The sequence below is a fragment of the Manduca sexta genome, chromosome 28, assembly GCF_014839805.1.
Source record: "Manduca sexta isolate Smith_Timp_Sample1 chromosome 28, JHU_Msex_v1.0, whole genome shotgun sequence".
Classification (NCBI taxonomy): Eukaryota; Metazoa; Arthropoda; class Insecta; order Lepidoptera; family Sphingidae; genus Manduca; species Manduca sexta.
The window spans coordinates 7,088,740-7,107,182 of NC_051142.1; the positions used below are offsets into that span (position 1 = coordinate 7,088,740).

The 18,443-nt window shown below is 34.6% G+C and overlaps 2 protein-coding genes across 5 annotated transcripts in view; one reads left to right on the top strand and one right to left on the bottom strand.

Moving 5' to 3' along the window:
• The window catches only part of LOC115445777, a 56,889-nt gene extending 55,410 nt beyond the window's left edge, over window positions 1-1,479 (bottom strand). For 3 of the 4 annotated variants that reach the window (XM_037444328.1, XM_037444331.1, XM_037444325.1), the window contains exon 1: window positions 1,198-1,479. The gene's annotated coding sequence lies outside the window, so the exon portion shown is untranslated. The remainder of the gene's footprint in view (window positions 1-1,197) is intronic. The other variant, XM_037444332.1, reaches the window with a different exon arrangement.
• A 238-nt stretch (window positions 1,480-1,717) lies between these two features.
• On the top strand, window positions 1,718-17,727 carry LOC115445776. The gene is made up of 10 exons (XM_030172199.2): window positions 1,718-3,056; window positions 7,135-7,348; window positions 7,796-7,952; window positions 8,443-8,603; window positions 9,721-9,887; window positions 10,269-10,409; window positions 10,887-11,051; window positions 11,254-11,479; window positions 11,989-12,145; window positions 12,930-17,727. The coding sequence occupies exons 1-10, from the start codon at window positions 2,238-2,240 to the stop codon at window positions 14,866-14,868; spliced, it is 4,146 nt and encodes a 1,381-aa protein (XP_030028059.2). The 5' UTR covers window positions 1,718-2,237; the 3' UTR covers window positions 14,869-17,727.
• Window positions 17,728-18,443: the final 716 nt, after the last annotated feature.

The following is an 18,443-nucleotide window of genomic DNA, read 5'->3' on the forward strand; positions in this document are numbered from 1 at the left end:
ACTGGCTTTTGCCCTCATGTAGCAGTGTTACGGTTTTTCAACAACCCGTTTTCTAACCCTACAGCTCTAATTTATTAGTTCTGCTTTTACTTTTAGCAACAGGTTTTATTTGACGTATTTGAACATTGTATTCTAACTTATCAGTTGTGTGGACAGAGGCGTTCAATAATTATGAGTGTAATATAGTTATTCGGAGCTTTCGCATATTATAATATGGTATGTGTTTAAGACTCAGGCACACAGATTTTTTGTTCGAGTTAGGCCCTCCGACACCTGGTATTATTGATGGTGTCCTCTGTGTAGCCTCCGCACAGACGTTTTTATAACACATATTTACATTTCCGACACTCGGCTTTATTGTTCGTGTTAAAACCTCGGATTTATAGATCGTGTTTGTGTCACTGACTTCCGACTTTATGGGCCGTGTATGATCCACCGACACCCGGTTTTACATGGCTAATGGCGTGATAGAGCCTTGTAGACACTGTCTTATCGGCCGTGTTTAGTCCTCTGACACAAAGTTTAATTGGCCATGTTTGAGCCTCGGAAACAATTTTTTTATAAGTATATCTTCTTTAATCATTCGACATCCTGTTTAACTGGCCGTTTTTGGGCCTTAAAGACACTGTTTTATTACTCGTATTTAAGCCTCAAAAAACTATGTTTATTGATTATGATTGGGCCTCCGCCCCTAAGTCTTCTTGTTTACGTCCTTGACACTCAGTTATAAATTATAATGGATGGTTTAGGTTTTCGGTAGATTAAGCTTGACGAATACCTTGATGACTTTCGTTATTTATGTTAATAACAATAGGTATACCTCCTATACAAATAGAGCCTATCTGAGTAATCATTTTAATAAGTATAGGATACTAATAATTCAAATGAATAAATCATCACTTAAGTATACAATCAGTACAAATAAATAATACACCAAAACTGTACAATTGTACCCATTAATCTATTTTATTTTATCTGACACAATATTCAAGCATTGTAAATGAATAGAAAGTAGGTAATGTAGCTTATAAGTAACATATAGGTACTTACCTACCTACATTCTATAATACATACCTACCGGTTATTGTTAAAAGCATAGTAAGCATAGCAATGATGTGTAAGCCCCTATTACAATTTTATGTATGAGATCATCGATAAGTATATACAGCAAATGTAATAAATATAAATATGACTCACCGGTTATGTACTTCGCTAAAGAGGGATCGTGTAGGTTATCATTATCACTATTGATGAACGTCATACATAGCACATACAACAAACGCGTTGTCACAAATTGCACACACTTTAGCATTTCAGTAAGATTACGATATGATAATGAAATAAGTTATAGAAATTTAATGTATTCATCGTTATAAACTAACATCTGTCAAGCAATATCGTACAATTTGTAAGAAAGAGAAACAAAGCAAAATTCTGCAAAATCCAGTATTGAATTTCTGTATATTTGCATAGTGCTGCCATCTCGCGCAACGTATTTGAAATTCGTAGTCGAGCAAAACAACTTTCCTTGACATTACAAACTATCTTTGAAATGCGGTATAACATTGCTTATAATTTAACAAAACTGTCTTTAAAACAATTTAAAGTTCATTATTTGGTCATTGTTTGTGATGAATATTTTTTATTTTAGATTTCCATTATTTTTATCCTGTTATTTCAACAAAAAATATGAGTCGCCTTTCATATTTTGTACGTCTATACAAAGTTACTGCATTCAGACAAGAGCAACTTTTTTGTGACAATGTCTGCATCTGTTGATTAAAATTTGAAACATAATAAGCTTCTAAACAAGGTCAACAGTTTTCATCAACTCATAGTGGACGAAAATAATCAAAAATAAGTGTGTATTATGTTCATAATTCAAAGTATTGCATATTTTATGTGTCATCACTGTACATTCAAGACCAAGTGTCCGCGAAAATGATCTGTACTTTGTTTTTCGCAATCACAACGTTACATGAACATGGATGACCTAAAATGCGAATATGTGAAGAAAAAAAGATGTTCGGGACTCACAAGAAGTGCAAATTAAAGAAATGATAATGTTTTACACATTGATTATTGGTAATCACTGACATATTCAGACCATCGCATAACGATCGGTGCATTGCTCGGTCACCAAAGTGAAAATGTGATGTGTCAAACTGATTGTTTACCTCGCGGACAGGTGAGTGGTTTGTAGAAGTGGTACGCGAGGGCGGCGGGAGGCGGGCGGCATGTCTGGTCGGTCGAGTCCCGTGAACGGCGCCTACGAGGCCGCGAGGCTCACCGTCCGCAAGGACCTCTTTCCTGATGCGCGAGTGCCCAAAGTGGCATCTGGTACCCCTGACGACGACGACGACGACTCGCCAGGTTCCGGTAGCGCAGTCTCCTGCATCAAACTCGAAACCGATTTTGAGCAGAGCATCGATGACATCGCCAATCAGAAGCTTCAGGTGGCAAACGGATCGTTGTCGTCCCCCGCAAGGTCACGCCACAGGAAGCACAAGCAGCACTCGCGACGTGACACCGACAGCTCAACAGTGAATGGTTGTCTTCCCCCAGAAACCAAACGGAAAAAACACCATCATAAAAGACGTTCAATGAACAGCAAGTCACAAGTGATAAGTGGTAAAAACTTATATTTAGTGAGTAGCAGTGAGTGCCAGAGTGATGGTGATAAAGAGGAACAGAAGCCAAGCGAGGAAGAGGAGGAGGAAGAGGAAGAAGAGGGCTCTGAGGAAAGTGAAAGTTCAGATGATGAAGTGCTCAAGTACAGTGTGAAGTTACCTTTAATTAATATGCAGCGCCAGAGTGGCAAACCTTATAGCCATGAACTTAGTCAATTATCAACTAAAAAGAGCAAAAAGAACTCAAAAGAGAAAAGGACTCATGCAGTCACCCCATGTAGTGGCAAACCTCGGTCTATGCTGGACATTTGTTCACGTAGTAAAAAGAAATCTAAGAAATCAGAGTGTACAGCCACATATCACAGCCAGATAGTGGACACAAATACCATAAAGATTAAAATAAGAAGAACAAGTGTTCACGATACTGTAAGTAACTTTTGAATGTTATCTAGTTTTATAATATTTTTATTGTACATACATGCTTTGCATTCAGGATATGGGTATATACTAGGGATATTTAAATAGTTCTCAATGAATATTTGTAAAGATTCAATAAATTGGAACATTTTTGAAATATAGAAACCTTAATTTATGTAATTGGCACACTTTAATACTCCTTTAACCTTAATGGTTGGGTAACAATTTTAACTTTATAATCATGAGATATTTTGTTTATTTACTTGACATGTATGCCACTAACCTGTTTCTTGTATGGCCTATATCTAGATGGTGAGTGGAAACTTCTACAAGTTTTATTGGAACTTTGGTCAACATTCCTATATTACATTGTAAAAGACAACTATTTGACTATAAATTTATTTAATCTCTTTCATTTACAAATGTATTTTTGACTGAATAAGGAAAAAGAAAGAAAGAAAAAATTATAAATTAAACTTAATTAAAATATCATGTTTAAAGACACAGTAGCACTTGTTTATAAATTTTTCCTTTATATGTATCAAAATTGCATTGACTAAGTTTTTGTAGAGTTGGTTAATTGATAAATATTTGTATTCTTCATCCTTTGGTAAAATACACAAGTGAGGTAGGTTGAGGCACAGATTTTTTTTAACCATATATAATAAACTCATTATAACTAGTCTAGTATATTCAATGTTGAGATCACCTTGACCTGCAAGGATAGCTTTAGCTTGAAGTTTACAGCTGTATTCATTACAAGGTTCATTTAATAGGACCTAACAAGTAATTATCCCAAAAGAACTCACAGTTATTTCAGTGTAGTAAAGGCAGGTTTATATAGAAATTAGTCTGTCATTTAAGAACTTTCATTTCATTTATCATTTCAAAGACATTACATGTCTACATTTGAAAGTTTCTGTCCTTATTATAGACAATTTAACCTTTATAATGCATCTTAATATTTAAATGCTTCATTTCGAAACACGAGGTTTAAAAAAATAATTCACAAATTTGAATATTTTATATTTAAATACCTATTAAGTCCGTCAATAGGATATGTGTGGCAAAGTATTTAATAGAAAAATAAACCATGGGTATACCTATTGCAATGAAATTCATGGTTCCAATGCATTAATATTTAATTCAAAAAGTATTATTTTAAGGTGATCAGTTTTAATAAGTATTATTCTTTTGGTAAATATTATAAATATTTTATGATATGACAGAAAAAGTTAATATTCTTTAAACAGGTCCCTTTTATAATCATCCTCTTCAAATTCTAATTATAGTGTGTGATGCTAATAAAGTATGTAATTTAGAGACCTGTGGACACTAAACATAGGTGTATTGATAGATATAAAGATGTTTATGTTTTTGGCAAATCAATACCATCATAATCCATTAAAGCTAGTAAATTCACAAAATATTTAATAATTATATTTTTTGTACATACAAAACCTTAGTAATTTGAATTTCTATCAAGCCACTATAGTAATTAAATCAAATGGTATATAAAATTATTATAACACAGTACAGATAATCCTTCTGAAAGAACTGATTTCCATATTAATTTCCCTATTTTTTGTTTTATTATACATTATTAAATGATGAGACATGCAAGTCTTTCATCTGATGGACAGTATCAAGTAGCACATATCCAGTACTTAATTACAAAGTACTGCATAGCATTGCACTAAACTCATCCTGAAACATGTATGTATGATGGTTTTAAGTATCACAATGCCCAGTAATTACAATGGCCACAACATTTTTCAAATATCCGCATTGTGCGTCTTAAGCTAAAGCTAGGTCCACTCCTGTAATGGATTATGTTACTACCAGCAGTAAGCAGGCCTACCTGCCATCTTTGACGGCGAAGGCGTTCTCTAGCTCCTTATAACAACAGCTTGTTTATGCGATAAAGTGGCTCCGCAGGTAGCCTTATGTTTCTTCTCATAACTGTCATCTTGACATTACATAGGTATAATTAGTGTCTTAAAGCAGGCTACCACGGATTTTTATGTTAGTATGCCGCCTTAGAATATTGGCTTATTCCAGTGTTAGACCACCAGGTTGGTTTGAGATATAAGAATGATTTTACCGTGAAATAAAGCTTTAAGTATTGTAGTAAATACAAATGAATAGGGAAGGATAAAATTAAATAAGTTCAAAAGAACAAATTTTTCATTTTTATTAGTCATAATAAGAAAAATTAAACAACAGAGATACCTAAAGAGTGGGTAGTTTGTTTTTCCTTTATTTCTTCCTTTTTAGTACATATATAGGTTCTAAATAACCAATTGGGTTACTACGGTACGTTATGTTTATTTTAAAAGAACTTTTGTAGTTTATAGGAATCTCTCATGAGATTAAAATTAGTGGAAAGGTCTATTAGCCACCTATCCTACCTTATATCTATTTATTTAATATGTGAAATTACCGGTATTTTCGACTTAAACAGCAGTTAGTACTCCATAGCTACTTATTTGCGTAGTGAGCCTCAATATTTTTTTCGACGAAACAATGTCCGTATCTTTAAATTCTCAGTATATTATTCTAATTTTATTACAAAAAAAAGTTAAGTACAATATAATGGAATTAGGAATTAATAATTCGTCCTATATGAACGGCTAATTCACTTATTGGCGACATAAACGTAATAAAAAATATCTGCATAGAATAAGAAGTACTTTTAATTGTATTTCATAATCACATAACATTCTGGAAAAAAATAAATATAGGTTATTTCTGTTGGGAAATATTGTAGAGTACATAATATCAACTTTTCAGATAACTCGCTTAAAGTAGCTTTAGGTGGAATATCAAAGGTAGAATACGAAAATCGCCAGAGTTGTCTCAATTAAGTACCGTAACCAACAACGTCGAAGCGTCAATATTTTTTTATTAACATTGAGGATATAAAAAATAATAAATATTTAATTATAGAAATCCTTACAATATTCCTACTCGAAATGATTCGGATAAGTACCTCTTATAGTGATTACTCACTTAACGTAATCCTTTCAATGCAGTATGACTCACTTAAAAAATAAAATGCTTACTTTAATGAAATTTTACTACCTTCAACATTTAAGGTTTTCTTTCCTTCCGGTGACCAAGCTTTGTCCACATGAAAATGTATATATATTATAAAACAAAGTCTCCTATTCTGTCTGTCTTGTATGTATGATAACTATTTTTACATAATCTACTAAACGGATTTTTATGAAATATGGTATGGAGATAGTTTAAGACCCTGGGAAGGTTATAGGCTACTTTCTATCACGGGAAAATATATAGCGGGAATTTTATCCCGGAAAACTACTTTACGCGGGCGAAGCCGCAAGCAAAAGCTAGTATTATACAAACTATGCACTAATATATCAAGGCACGTCCTAATGTGCACCATGAATATTATCGCAATTAGGGATGTTTTATAACTACCATCTGGTGCAAACGCAACACAGCGGCCATTAGCACAACAAAAGATCTATCGTAAGATACTATGGGGATTTGCTATACTACTAAACTCTAGGCGATTCGACCGTATCCTGAGAAAATCAAATGACTTACAACTTCTGTGTTTGATTTTCTATAGTAATTTTATAATTTATGATTTAGATCAGACATTTATAATTTCCATTTACGAATAGCAGGTACAACTCTGCTAATCTTCCGATTTCTTCATAGGTATGAGATGTTATGAAATGGTGGATTATAATTTAAAGATTTATGATTTATTGCACTAGATTATATTTTTTTTTTATATTTATGGTTAAATTTTATTAATTATTACATTTATATTCTTAATCTTATCGATAAATAACGAAAGCAGTCATTATTATGACGACTTCTTACTGTATAACACTATATTGAAACAAGTGTTATAAATTAATTGTTTCCTCTTCTACATACTTATTAAAAATTTAAACCTATAAGTAATACAAATAATAATGATGTGTGAGATGCAAATGTTGTAGAATTCGAACACACTTTTAGGATATTGTAAATGTGTTGCATTGATTTTATGTATGTATACAGTAATTTTACTTTACTCATTGTTATTAATTGTCTTCATTCGCAGATAACACCGACACCAACTTCAGTTGCTGACATCGGGCAAAGAAAATCGAAGAAGAAGCGAGCCGCATCGCCCGTGGCCAGCGAGAGTTCTGGTGAGGAGTACGACCCATCCCGCGGCGACACTGCAGCGGCCATCAGTGTCGCTGCGCCCAAGTCACGACACGCACGTCCCAAAACTCCCAAGACTCGTAAATCTAACAATACTAAAAATAAGGGTAATTATATATTTTATTATTATAATAACAGTTAATTAGTACTGGTACAAATTTTATTATATTCTAAATGTTATGACTATGTAGTAGGAACGTTTCTTATATTTAGTTGTCGTCCATAAATTGATAAAAGTGCAAATCGACTTCCTACTCCTTTCACCTTGGATTAAAATTACAGATATTATTTTTTTAGTGATAAGTAAACATCTATACAATTGGTTTTTAATATTTTGCGAGTAACGATGACTAAATTAGTGAGAATTGAATCAAACTTCATTGAACAATAATTAATAACAATTAACAATAATAAATAATATAAATAATATAAAAATAATAATAAGAATTAACGAAGTAAAATATAGTTATAATTGTATGTATATGTATATGTATGTATTTAGATTTTATTTTTCACTAGTCTTTGTAATAATAATAATATTGTTTTGACCACAGAAAAAAATGAAAAGACTGAAAGAAATAGAATTAGTGCAGCGGAAAATAAGAATACTGGACCGCAGAGTCCCTGGGCGGCGACAATACCGAAAGAGATACTTGAACAAATTTTCGAGTATGTTGTGGCTTCGCAGGGGACTTTGCCTGCAGTTATCAGGTAAATTCACATTTCATGATACTGATTTTTAATATATTTAAACTTTGTGTTTAAAATTTAGTTTGGTAATCACTTTTGGTTAATATTATGTTATCAAACTCGGTCAAATGAATTAAATGCCAATGGATATATAAAAGTCGTAAATAGTTGTCTCTTTAGTTTTGCCATGTCAGCTGGGATTTTGTATGTTTATGAAAGTGGTTTCCTACTAAAAAGAATGTTGCGTATTATATAACATGCACTTTGCACGGCGATGACATATTGCCTATTACGATTTAATATGTAATACTATACCCATATGTATAATGCAGATCCAGACATTGCCTAAATGCTCTTTTGGTGGTACACCTTGGCTGTTAAGCTTATGAGGCCTTGAACAAGGAAGGCTTGACAAAAGTAACCAGCCTGGGTGGTGTAATAATTCTGTCGACCTCTCAGATATACAAGCGTGATGATATAATATCCTAAAGCAATCACAATTATATTTCAGGTTAGGTAGAGTGTGCAAATTGTGGCACAGCGTTAGTTGCCGGCCGGAACTATGGAAGAACGTCGATCTTGCGCAATACACGAGTGAGAAATGCAAAACTGATTACAAGCTGGTTTGGTTACTCGAAAATCGCTTATCGCTATGTCAGGTTTTAAACATTGGTAAGTACATTTATGCATTTGTTTTGGTACATAGATACTATTTTTTGACTGATAATCTTGTTAGGATAATCTTTGATAATACAATTATTATAGTTCACGTTTATATTTATTTTATTATTGCGTAATTTGGGTCACTTATTTTACGTGTTGCTCGCGGCTTCGCCTCCGTGGTATATTTTTGCCGGTAAAAAGTTCCAATGTGTATTTTACACATTAAAAGTTAGAAAGCAAACCATAATATGTTGGCTCAAATAAATCACCATGAAATCGAGTGTAATCTACAAGACGTTAAGGCCATCTATTAAAAAAACGATACCCAATGTAAAATTTGCCAAGAGAGCAAATTAACAGGTTACAAAGTAGCCAATATGTTAATCCAGGACATAATCTGTCAGTGTCCCGAAGAAAAATACTCATCTGTGTATGGCAGTTTATCCCAAATAATTTATTTTTTACTATAGCGACAATTACACACTACACGGAAGGTATAACGTACGTCCTAATAAATCTTTCTTTTTTATGATGTTTTCGTACTATTAAATATTATCGTGTTTAATTTGAGGTAAGTTCTGAAGAAATGTAGGCTATCCCTAGGGATTAGCGATATGATGGTTATCGATATTGATGGTCAACGATCATCAGAATTATAAATAAAAACATCGCTATAGTAACATTTCGCTATAATAATAATATGATATTGTGTCAAATATCGGTAATGAACGCGGTAGTATAATAATAGCAAAATATATGCGTGTATTACTTTACAAAACCGTATCATACAAACCAATCTACATATATAATATTGCTCATTTATTAAAGTACTATTAATATTTTTAACGAACGCAAAAATTTAAATCCTTTTAATGAGTGTTATAAATTCAGGCATTCTTATTTAATTTTAATTTGTCAGTGTTTACTCCAAGCGTTACAAGAACTTTCATTTATAAAATGAAGATATTATAAAAAAGCAATAGCCCAACGCAAATCGTCTACGGAATCAGCGCTTGCGTACGGTTCTAAACGGTTGGCACTCGGCAGCATTTACAATTGCCATAATATGTTCGTTGCTTATGTAGAATAATGATTGTAATGTAATGGTTTGTGTGCGTGCGTTCAGCTCAGTGGAAGGTGTGCAACGTGTCGTGGGTGCTGGCGTGCGTGGCGGACTACTGCCCGGGGCTCGTGGAGCTGAGCGTGGCGGGCTGGAGCCGCATCACGCCCGACCAGCTGTTCGACCTCATTAAGGGACTCCCCAAACTGCAGCGCCTCGACCTCTCGCTCACGGTAACATTTATATCATTTTGTTATCATTGAAAACCGGCGATAGCCCAGTTGGGTGTGGAACGGACATATTTCATACCAATAAGGCAATTCTTGTCTTATTTTGTAGATTTTGAGTTTTTGCTTGAATTTTTAGATTACTTTATAAGCAACAGCGAATATTATGGCAAAATCCTGCTGTGGCAAAAAAATATCGCGATAATTTATGTCTTAGGTTTTGCATGTTTTATCACCTATCTTACGATGTAGACTTTGTAAAACGTCTTTTTTTAAATCAAATGACGGTTATTACTTGCTCACCTACTTACTAAAAGGTATAGTTCTTATAGAAGTATTCAAACGGTTCGAGTGGTCTCCTTATACATATAAACTTTGTTATTGCAGTCAGAGACGGGCGGTTCGAGCACGTGCCTGTCGGCGACGTCGATGGCGCGCATCGCAGAGAACTTCGGCGACCGTCTCACGCACTTGACGCTCGCAAACAATAAGTTCACTGCGTTACCCCAGATACTCACCTCGGTTGCGGTACGACGATACTACAGTCACTTGGCATCTTATTATACTATTGTACAACTATATTAATGCGAATTTGTACTTATAAAATGTTAAAAAGAGTTGGTTACATGGAATGTCATTCACGGACATTTTGACCAAAATCTATATGTATGACTACGTTATTTTTATCTGCAATATACGCTTAGTTCACTATGTTTATTTTAAAGATAGTATAACAGTTTAAAAGTCTTAGTTGTTAAAGTGCAACTTAGATTGTGATTGTTAACATTAGAACAAAATACTATTTGTGATATGTTTAGGAGGACATATTATGACAGAAAAACCCACACAAGCTCGCGCCTTTTATTCCGGGAGCAATTAGTGCACTTTTCGCCATTTTCATTTTGTTTCGTCAAGAGCAAATACAATTAAATTATAAATATATTTAACTATGCAAGAGATCCATGTTTATTACTATCTCTCATAGTATATATTATATTTTTACAGGCGCATTGTCAAAATCTAGAAGTGCTGGACATCTCCGGCGCGCTGGCCACGTCGCACCCCGCCGCCGTGCCGCTCGAGGCGCTGCAGAAGGGTTGCCCCAAGATGCGCGTGTTCCGGGCCGCCAACTCGCAACTCGTACTCGCTTCAGCCACCACTTCACAACAGGTTTGAAATTTGACATAGTTTGTGTTGATATAAGCTATCTCTTGCTTAACGACAAAATATGCATTTTAAGGACTTTCCATAAGAATAATATCCGAACATAACATGTATCGGGTAAAACGCCTATCATCTCATTAGCGGAGGAGAGTCGAGTCTAACAGTATGCGTTTGACGCGTTTGGTAAGAGATGAGTTATGTTGCGCAGATGGAGACGAGCGGATGGAGCATGCTGGAGGAGCTGTCGGTGGCGGGCGAGGCGGCGACGGAGCGCGTGGGCGTGGGCGAGTACCGGCTCGGCGACGAGGCGCTGGCGCGGCTGGTGCGCGGCGCCACGCGCCTGCGCCTGCTCGACCTGCGCGGCCTGCAGCGCCTCACCGACTCGGGGCTCGTGCGCGTGCCCGCCTGGGACCTGCAGCACCTCTTCCTAGGAGGTAAACGCGAACACCCGCGTTACACGTTTCTAGCCTAATATATATGTTCGCGGTGGCTTTCAATAAACGATTCCAATCTTAATCTTCGTTTGTAAGCATGTCATCAAAACTTTATTCTGATTAGTCCATTTTCGTAATCAATCGAAAAAGAGTATTTGGGTTCGTTTATTGAAACCGACGGTTAGTTGCATGCCCCAAATTGAGAGGGAAGCATACTTACACTATTTTACACTAATACAATTAAAGCTTTCCAGAAAAAACGCTATCATTTTTGGGATAAAAAATAGATTATAAATGTGATATGTGAGTGTTTGTGACTCACATATACTAAACTGATCATCATTCTTTAATCTTATATCAATGGCATATGCTATAGATTAAGAACATAATATGAGGACTATATCAAAATGATTTTTAGTTGTAACTATTAATAAAATAAACTTTTAGTTTTAATTGTAATTTGTTGCCAATGTGAATACTTTAGTGTAAATTAATGATGACGTGTGTAGGTTGCAACGTAACGCGTCAAAGTAACGCATGCTTAGAGCTGATCTGCGAGAAGTGGTCACACAGCCTGATAGAACTAGACCTGTCGTGGGCGTCGGCAGCTAGAGTACTAGACGATGCGGTGTCCGCGCTCGCCGACTCGCCCAACAGCAAGTTAAGGTAAGCAGATAACTTACAAAATACAATAATTTCAAAGAGCTGTAGTAATGCTAATAGGGTATTTTAATGTATGTGAGAAAATATCCAAAAATATATAAATAAGATAGTTGTAATCAAAAAGCAATCGGAAAATAGTAGTTTCAGTTCATAAAATTATAAATTAAATTCTTAAATTCAATTCAAAGTTTTGACTTTTTTATCTGTTTTACAAATATGTGAATCGAGTGCCGCCATGACATGACGTCATCAAGGCAGTAAACTGCCAAAGATAATATAACCATTACGTGTAAGTAGACTGCTTGAAGTGTCAATACGCGTTCACTATTTCTAAATTATCGAAATATACAAATTTTTCGGACAATAAATTTGGATCCCTTCTCGCAAGTTGTAACCAAGTTTTCCTCATAGTTATATCAGTTGGCACTTGAATACACAATTTGTTCAGCGTTTTTGCACTAGTATTCTTAGATTCAGGAACAACACACTAATGATAAGGATAGTAGCTCATTTTAATAGTAATAATTTCGTCTTTCCCTAAACGCACTAAGGCACAGCGTTGTTACTTTATGTTTACTGTCGAGATGACGTCAGCAACGTGGCCTCTAGCGCTTTTGTTTGTTTACGCGGGAAAATAAAATGTAATATTTAAATGTATTTTAATGGCATTTATTCATTGAATATTTTTTTTATAGAATTTCTAGTGGTATTTTATGACCTTAAGATTAATTTGAGACATTTTCCAAAAAAGAGTGTAATACCCTATTCATTGTGATGTTTTTTCCAGAATACTCAACTTGTGTGGTTCGTCTGTATCATTAGAGCCAGTGAAAAAAGTGCTTCTTAAGTGCCCACATGTAGAATCCATAAATCTGAGTTCATGTCGCGCTCTCCCGAGAGGCATGAAACGCTTGTATACTGGGAAAGAATTAGAAGATTTAAAAGACAGTTTCAATCCCGAAAAATTGAAAACCAAAGAAGAAAAGGAAAAAGAGAAAGGGAAATCGAAAAAAGCTACGAAAAAGACAGAAGCCGATTCGAAATCCGAAACTGTTACTAAAGATTCTTCGGCGAATACAGTTGCTACAGATGTCTCAGACACGGCCGACACCAAAGGAGAAACTAAAACTATAGACAAGTTACTGGCCTCCCCATTCCAAGAACCCAGAAGTGTCTCAGACGCCGGATCAAACTTATCAGATAAACTACCTTCACCAATCGATAGATTAACGAAATCATTACCAGATAGTAAATCAATCGAAAGGTGTTACAATAAGGACTCTGTTGATTCAATAACGTTATTGCAGGAAGGTAAACGATCGACTAGGGGCGCTACTCCCAAACTTTTAAGTCCCGCTTCTCAATCTAGACCAGATTCTTCTTCCACTCCTAGATCTGAACCGGCGAAGTCAGATTTTGGTAGTCCACATTTTAGTCCCGTTCCTAAACCCGATAGTCAAGTACAAAATAGCCCTGAAGTGCAAACAGATCTGTTAAAAAGCAATAATGCGTGGACTTTAGGACAGTTAAAAACTACACCGACGCATAAATCAGAAGCTAGTCCTTTAAACAAATTCGAAACCAATACTAAAATTAAACACAGTAAAATTATCGAACAATGTAGTCCAACTACCTCACACGAAAACAAACATAGCCCAGAAACCAATAGTATTAAACAAGATATAAAGAATCCCAATAGTTGGAATTATGACAGTTACAGTCCAATGACGCGACAAGAAAACATATTTTCTTCCCAGAGAAGTCCATATTCTGCTCAACCTAGCCCCGCCCAGCCTAGCCCTTACTCAACGCAGCCCAGTCCTTATTCGACACAACCCAGCCCCTACTCATCACAACCTAGTCCCTATTCCGCGCAACCAAGTCCAGATACTAGTCAAATAATTAAACCGGAACTGCCCAAGTCGTCTAGTTGGAATACTGGAAATTATAGCCCCATGACGAAACACCACGCACCATTTTCGCCTCACCCGTCCACACACCCGAGCCCTGACCCAGGATTAGGAATGAAAGCGGATGCATTAAGAAACAATGCAAGCAAGACTCCTGGCCAGTATAGTCCTATGTCGAGGCAGGATCGTATGCATCACAGTCCTTATTCGCCTAGGCCCAGCGTAGACAATGCTGTTTATAGCAACAAGAAAAGCCCCGGAATAGGCAACTACAGTCCAATGATGCGCCCAGATTACCATTTGCCGAGTCCTGACAGAGGGCCGGCATCGAGAGCGGCAACGCACGGCAGAACACCCGAATTATATGGAAGATCTATACCGAAAATGACAGATTTAATGCATAGTGTGCCACCGTCCGATATTTCGTGGGGAATGGATAAGTTTAATCAACTGTCCACTCCCACATCGACTATTGAGTCATTAGTATGGGGGACTACATCATTTACCGCAGAAACACCGACGATGTCCGCGAGAGTAGACAACATGTCTAATACTCCACTGCTAAATACTCCGCCGCCACAAACTTGGTCCGAGTTGCCTTCTTTCGAAAATAGTGCTCGTAGATCTAACGAAGAACTGAGTGATCCGTGGAACGTAGGTCAATTCCGAGTGGAGCAGCCGCACCACATGCACAATAACTTCGTGGAGCAGAACGTGAGTTTCGAGTCGCTGAGCTCGCGCCACGTGGAGCACGTGCCTCACGCCTTGCAGAACTATTTGGACGACGGGTTCACAGAGACCTCCCGCGTAGACTGACGTTCATGTTCACGATTGCCATCTTGTGTCTCGAATAAAGTTTGTGTCGATGGACAATTCCTATTGAGAAATTGTATTTTTTTTTACAGAAGAGAATTAGGATGACGTAATTTAAAACAGATAATTAATTACTAACTTTGTAAATAAGATTATGTAGTTAAATATTAAGAGTAATGGAGCTAGGAATGTATAATAAATCTATTTCGCAGCGGATTCTATAAGTGTTAAAGACAGTTTAAATTATTAAGAATAGTAAAATGTTCATTCATCGATGTAGTTTTCTTGGGTATAATCTGCATTAGATTTTCAAGTTGTTTATTTAAATGCCAAATTCTGTTACTAAGGCCAAAATGTGAAAATTTATTTCATTGTAAAGTATGGAATTTGTTGGATACAGTTGATTACATGCTTAGTGAGATATATTCTGTTTTGTTTCCAACAGATACGTTTCAATCACAATGTCGGACAAATCTTACAGTGAATACAAACATTCCTTATACATGTAGTTCATCAGTTTTGAATATATCATTGCATGTTACATTTTCTAAATCACTAAATACGCAACAAAATGTTGCTTTATACATAATTAGATGCTTTAGATACTGTTAACATTGAATGAACGGATATTATATTGTTGGCGATGTATTAGAGTAGGCAATGAATTTAGAAATATATATGTATCTGTAAAACTGTTATTTAAACGGTTGTAATCCAGCGCAAGCATTTTTATTACATAACAGAGGATATTCTACCGTTGACCCATAGTTGTGTTGATCACCGATTACTTATTTCTATTTGTGAATTGTGGACCAAATGATTAAGCAAACGATAAGTCGTAGCAAACCCAAGCATGCGAAATAATTACTTTGTTGTTAAATCTCATTATTTATACTATAATGTTGATAGGTGTCTGAAAGGTTATATAGACTTTCATTGATGTTAATTATCGGCTGTTTACACGGTTAAAAGTAAGATATTTAGAGAAAGAATTCACCAATTTGGAGATATACGAAGTCTAATTAGTAAATCTTAGACCAGCTTCCTTAACAATACTGAATGTGAGATCTATGGACACTGGCACAGTTTAAAAAACTGTATTGATATTCTTATATATGTGATAGGCATAATATATGAAGGCAGTAGAAATATTTTTATATGTTCCATTATTTTCTAATTAGCTTTTTTCCTTTATTTATCCTGCGAGGTAGTTAGGATGACATAAAACAGTTGTTCATTTTTATTTTACATATATTATGTAGATACTAAATAATCAAGGTAATACACCTTAAAGTAATTATAAAAATAAATTAAACAAAGGACAAAAAATCGTGGGAAAGAAGCCTATTTTGAAATTTAAATTCATATAATTAGATATATTTAGTGTTGTTACAAGGTTATGGAGCGTTACACAAAAATGTTTTACATTGAGTACAATTTATTATTAAGATTATTAAATTAAAATTCGTTCGATCCTATTCCGTAAGCAATAATGTATGGTCGTGCGATACTATATCTATGGTATAATTATAGTGACCATGTAGGACGTAACTAAAAATTATAATGAAATTAAATAGGCATCATGATGCTAATATGTAGATACCGTACATAACTAAAATGTCTGGATAATGAGAGTGTAGATACTGATCAACAAAGAACATTTATTAATTCTGTCAAAGATTTGCTAGAATTTTTTACAAGCAACAATTTGTTTATTGAAACTTGAATCTGTTTATATAATATACATTGCGAAGTGCTTAGTTAAAACAATATTTTATTTGCCAGCATTATTCGCATAGTTGTGAAATGCATACAATAATTAAACAAAAAAAACCATCGTAACAAATTGGAGAGTTGTTTCCATATCCTATTGATCATTTGGTTCACAACATATAAATAATCCATGGCAAATTTGTTTATAAATGACTAGTTATCTTTTATACTAAGGTATTGAATTGTAGATCATGATGAGCAATCGAAATTAAGATTTTTACTGTAATAATTTAAATTTATTAGTGAGGTATGTAATTTTTATAAAGCCATTGTGTCTTTTATTTGAATTTTATGACAATGAAATGTTTTTTTGCACGAAACTGTAATCGTATATGATTTTAAATTTACGCAAACACAGACGACTATCTTTGGTATTTTGATTTTGGTTTTATAGAATCTCACGCACATATACGTGTTATTTAAAACTAAATTAGTCTTCCGAATTATGGATGTGTAAATAAATCGCATACCAATTGGACTTCTATTATGTGTCGATTATAATTATTTTAATTTGAATGCATTTTGAATTTATCTTTTTTATATTTTTATATGTGTTTTCATTAAAACTATAGTGAATACTAATTAATTTTATCGTAGTCACACCTAAAACAAGATCAAAATTTGGAAATGAAAGCAAGTACAAAGTGCTTTGAGTAAATTATATATTATGTAATTTGCCTAAATAGGTACATAATTCATGTTGTATTTGAAACCGAAAACAACCAAATATTGTTTCCAATACCTGCATTAGCCTTATGAATTGCCTAATGTTTAACTGAAGAAATATTTTATAGTTTTATTAACTTATTACAAAATGAAAAATATTATCTTCTATACATAGAATGTATAAATATAATTATTAGGTAAGATAATATGTTAATTAATCGTGTATTATAGTATGTATAAAATAAAGTTGACTAATATCTTTAAGTTCTGTTATGTAGATTTTTGTTTGTAATATTGTTGCAGTGCTGCGTGGACTTCTCACATGTGGTCCAATTTTTATAATCTAACCAATAAAATATCGATGTGGTTGTACATTTACATTTTGAATAGAATGTATTTATTAAATTTCTTTTGTTGAAACCATTTTATCCCATCATTCAACTCATCTAAACCCTCCTTTTGCGATTAATGTATATATATCTATATACCTATCGTTGACAAGATAGCCACTGGGTTCATATTGACTTCTTATTCTTAAAATAGAACTGGCTATTCAAACTATTACTCCCTAATCATTAATTCAGACTGTGATAAAATACAATAGCATGTTTATTTGTATAAGAAATCATAGTTTCTTGTCATGGCTATACCTAATAAGTGTATTTTTACGAACTGTCAGTCGTAAAAAAGGATGATCAGTGCTTATGAATATCTAGTTAAGTACTGGCACCTCCGCGTTCTCTTGCCACTATCTTCGCCGGACAACATCGCAAAGAGGACGAACTGGGATTATTACGATGATTAAGCAGTGGTGCAAAGGAGCGTCGATTACAAATAAACAATCACAGCGGTAATACGGGTCACCGTCTAATGTGCGACGAATATAAAACTGAATTCTCCAGAGAGTTTCCCTCTTACACTATACATCCCTAAATTAGAGAACATAACGCATATGCGATGGTATTTCCTATTAAACTAGATAATCCCTGGATGCAGCTGTGCCTATGAAGGCGTGATCTTTGTGTCTATTATCTACTATTTAAAATGTTGGCGTCATACAATGCATTTATTCAAAATGTGTTGCAAATTCATAAAAATGTTTCTTTATATTTTCATCGAGTTGCAAAACAAAGTTAAGA

Coding starts and splice junctions, on each gene's coding strand:
- LOC115445776 (XM_030172199.2), top strand. CDS start 2,238: ATGTCTGGTCGGTCGAGTCCCGTGAACGGCGCCTACGAGGCCGCGAGG. Junction 7,953..8,442: donor ACTTTGCCTGCAGTTATCAG/GTAAATTCACAT, acceptor ATTATATTTCAG/GTTAGGTAGAGTGTGCAAAT. Junction 8,604..9,720: donor ATGTCAGGTTTTAAACATTG/GTAAGTACATTT, acceptor GCGTGCGTTCAG/CTCAGTGGAAGGTGTGCAAC.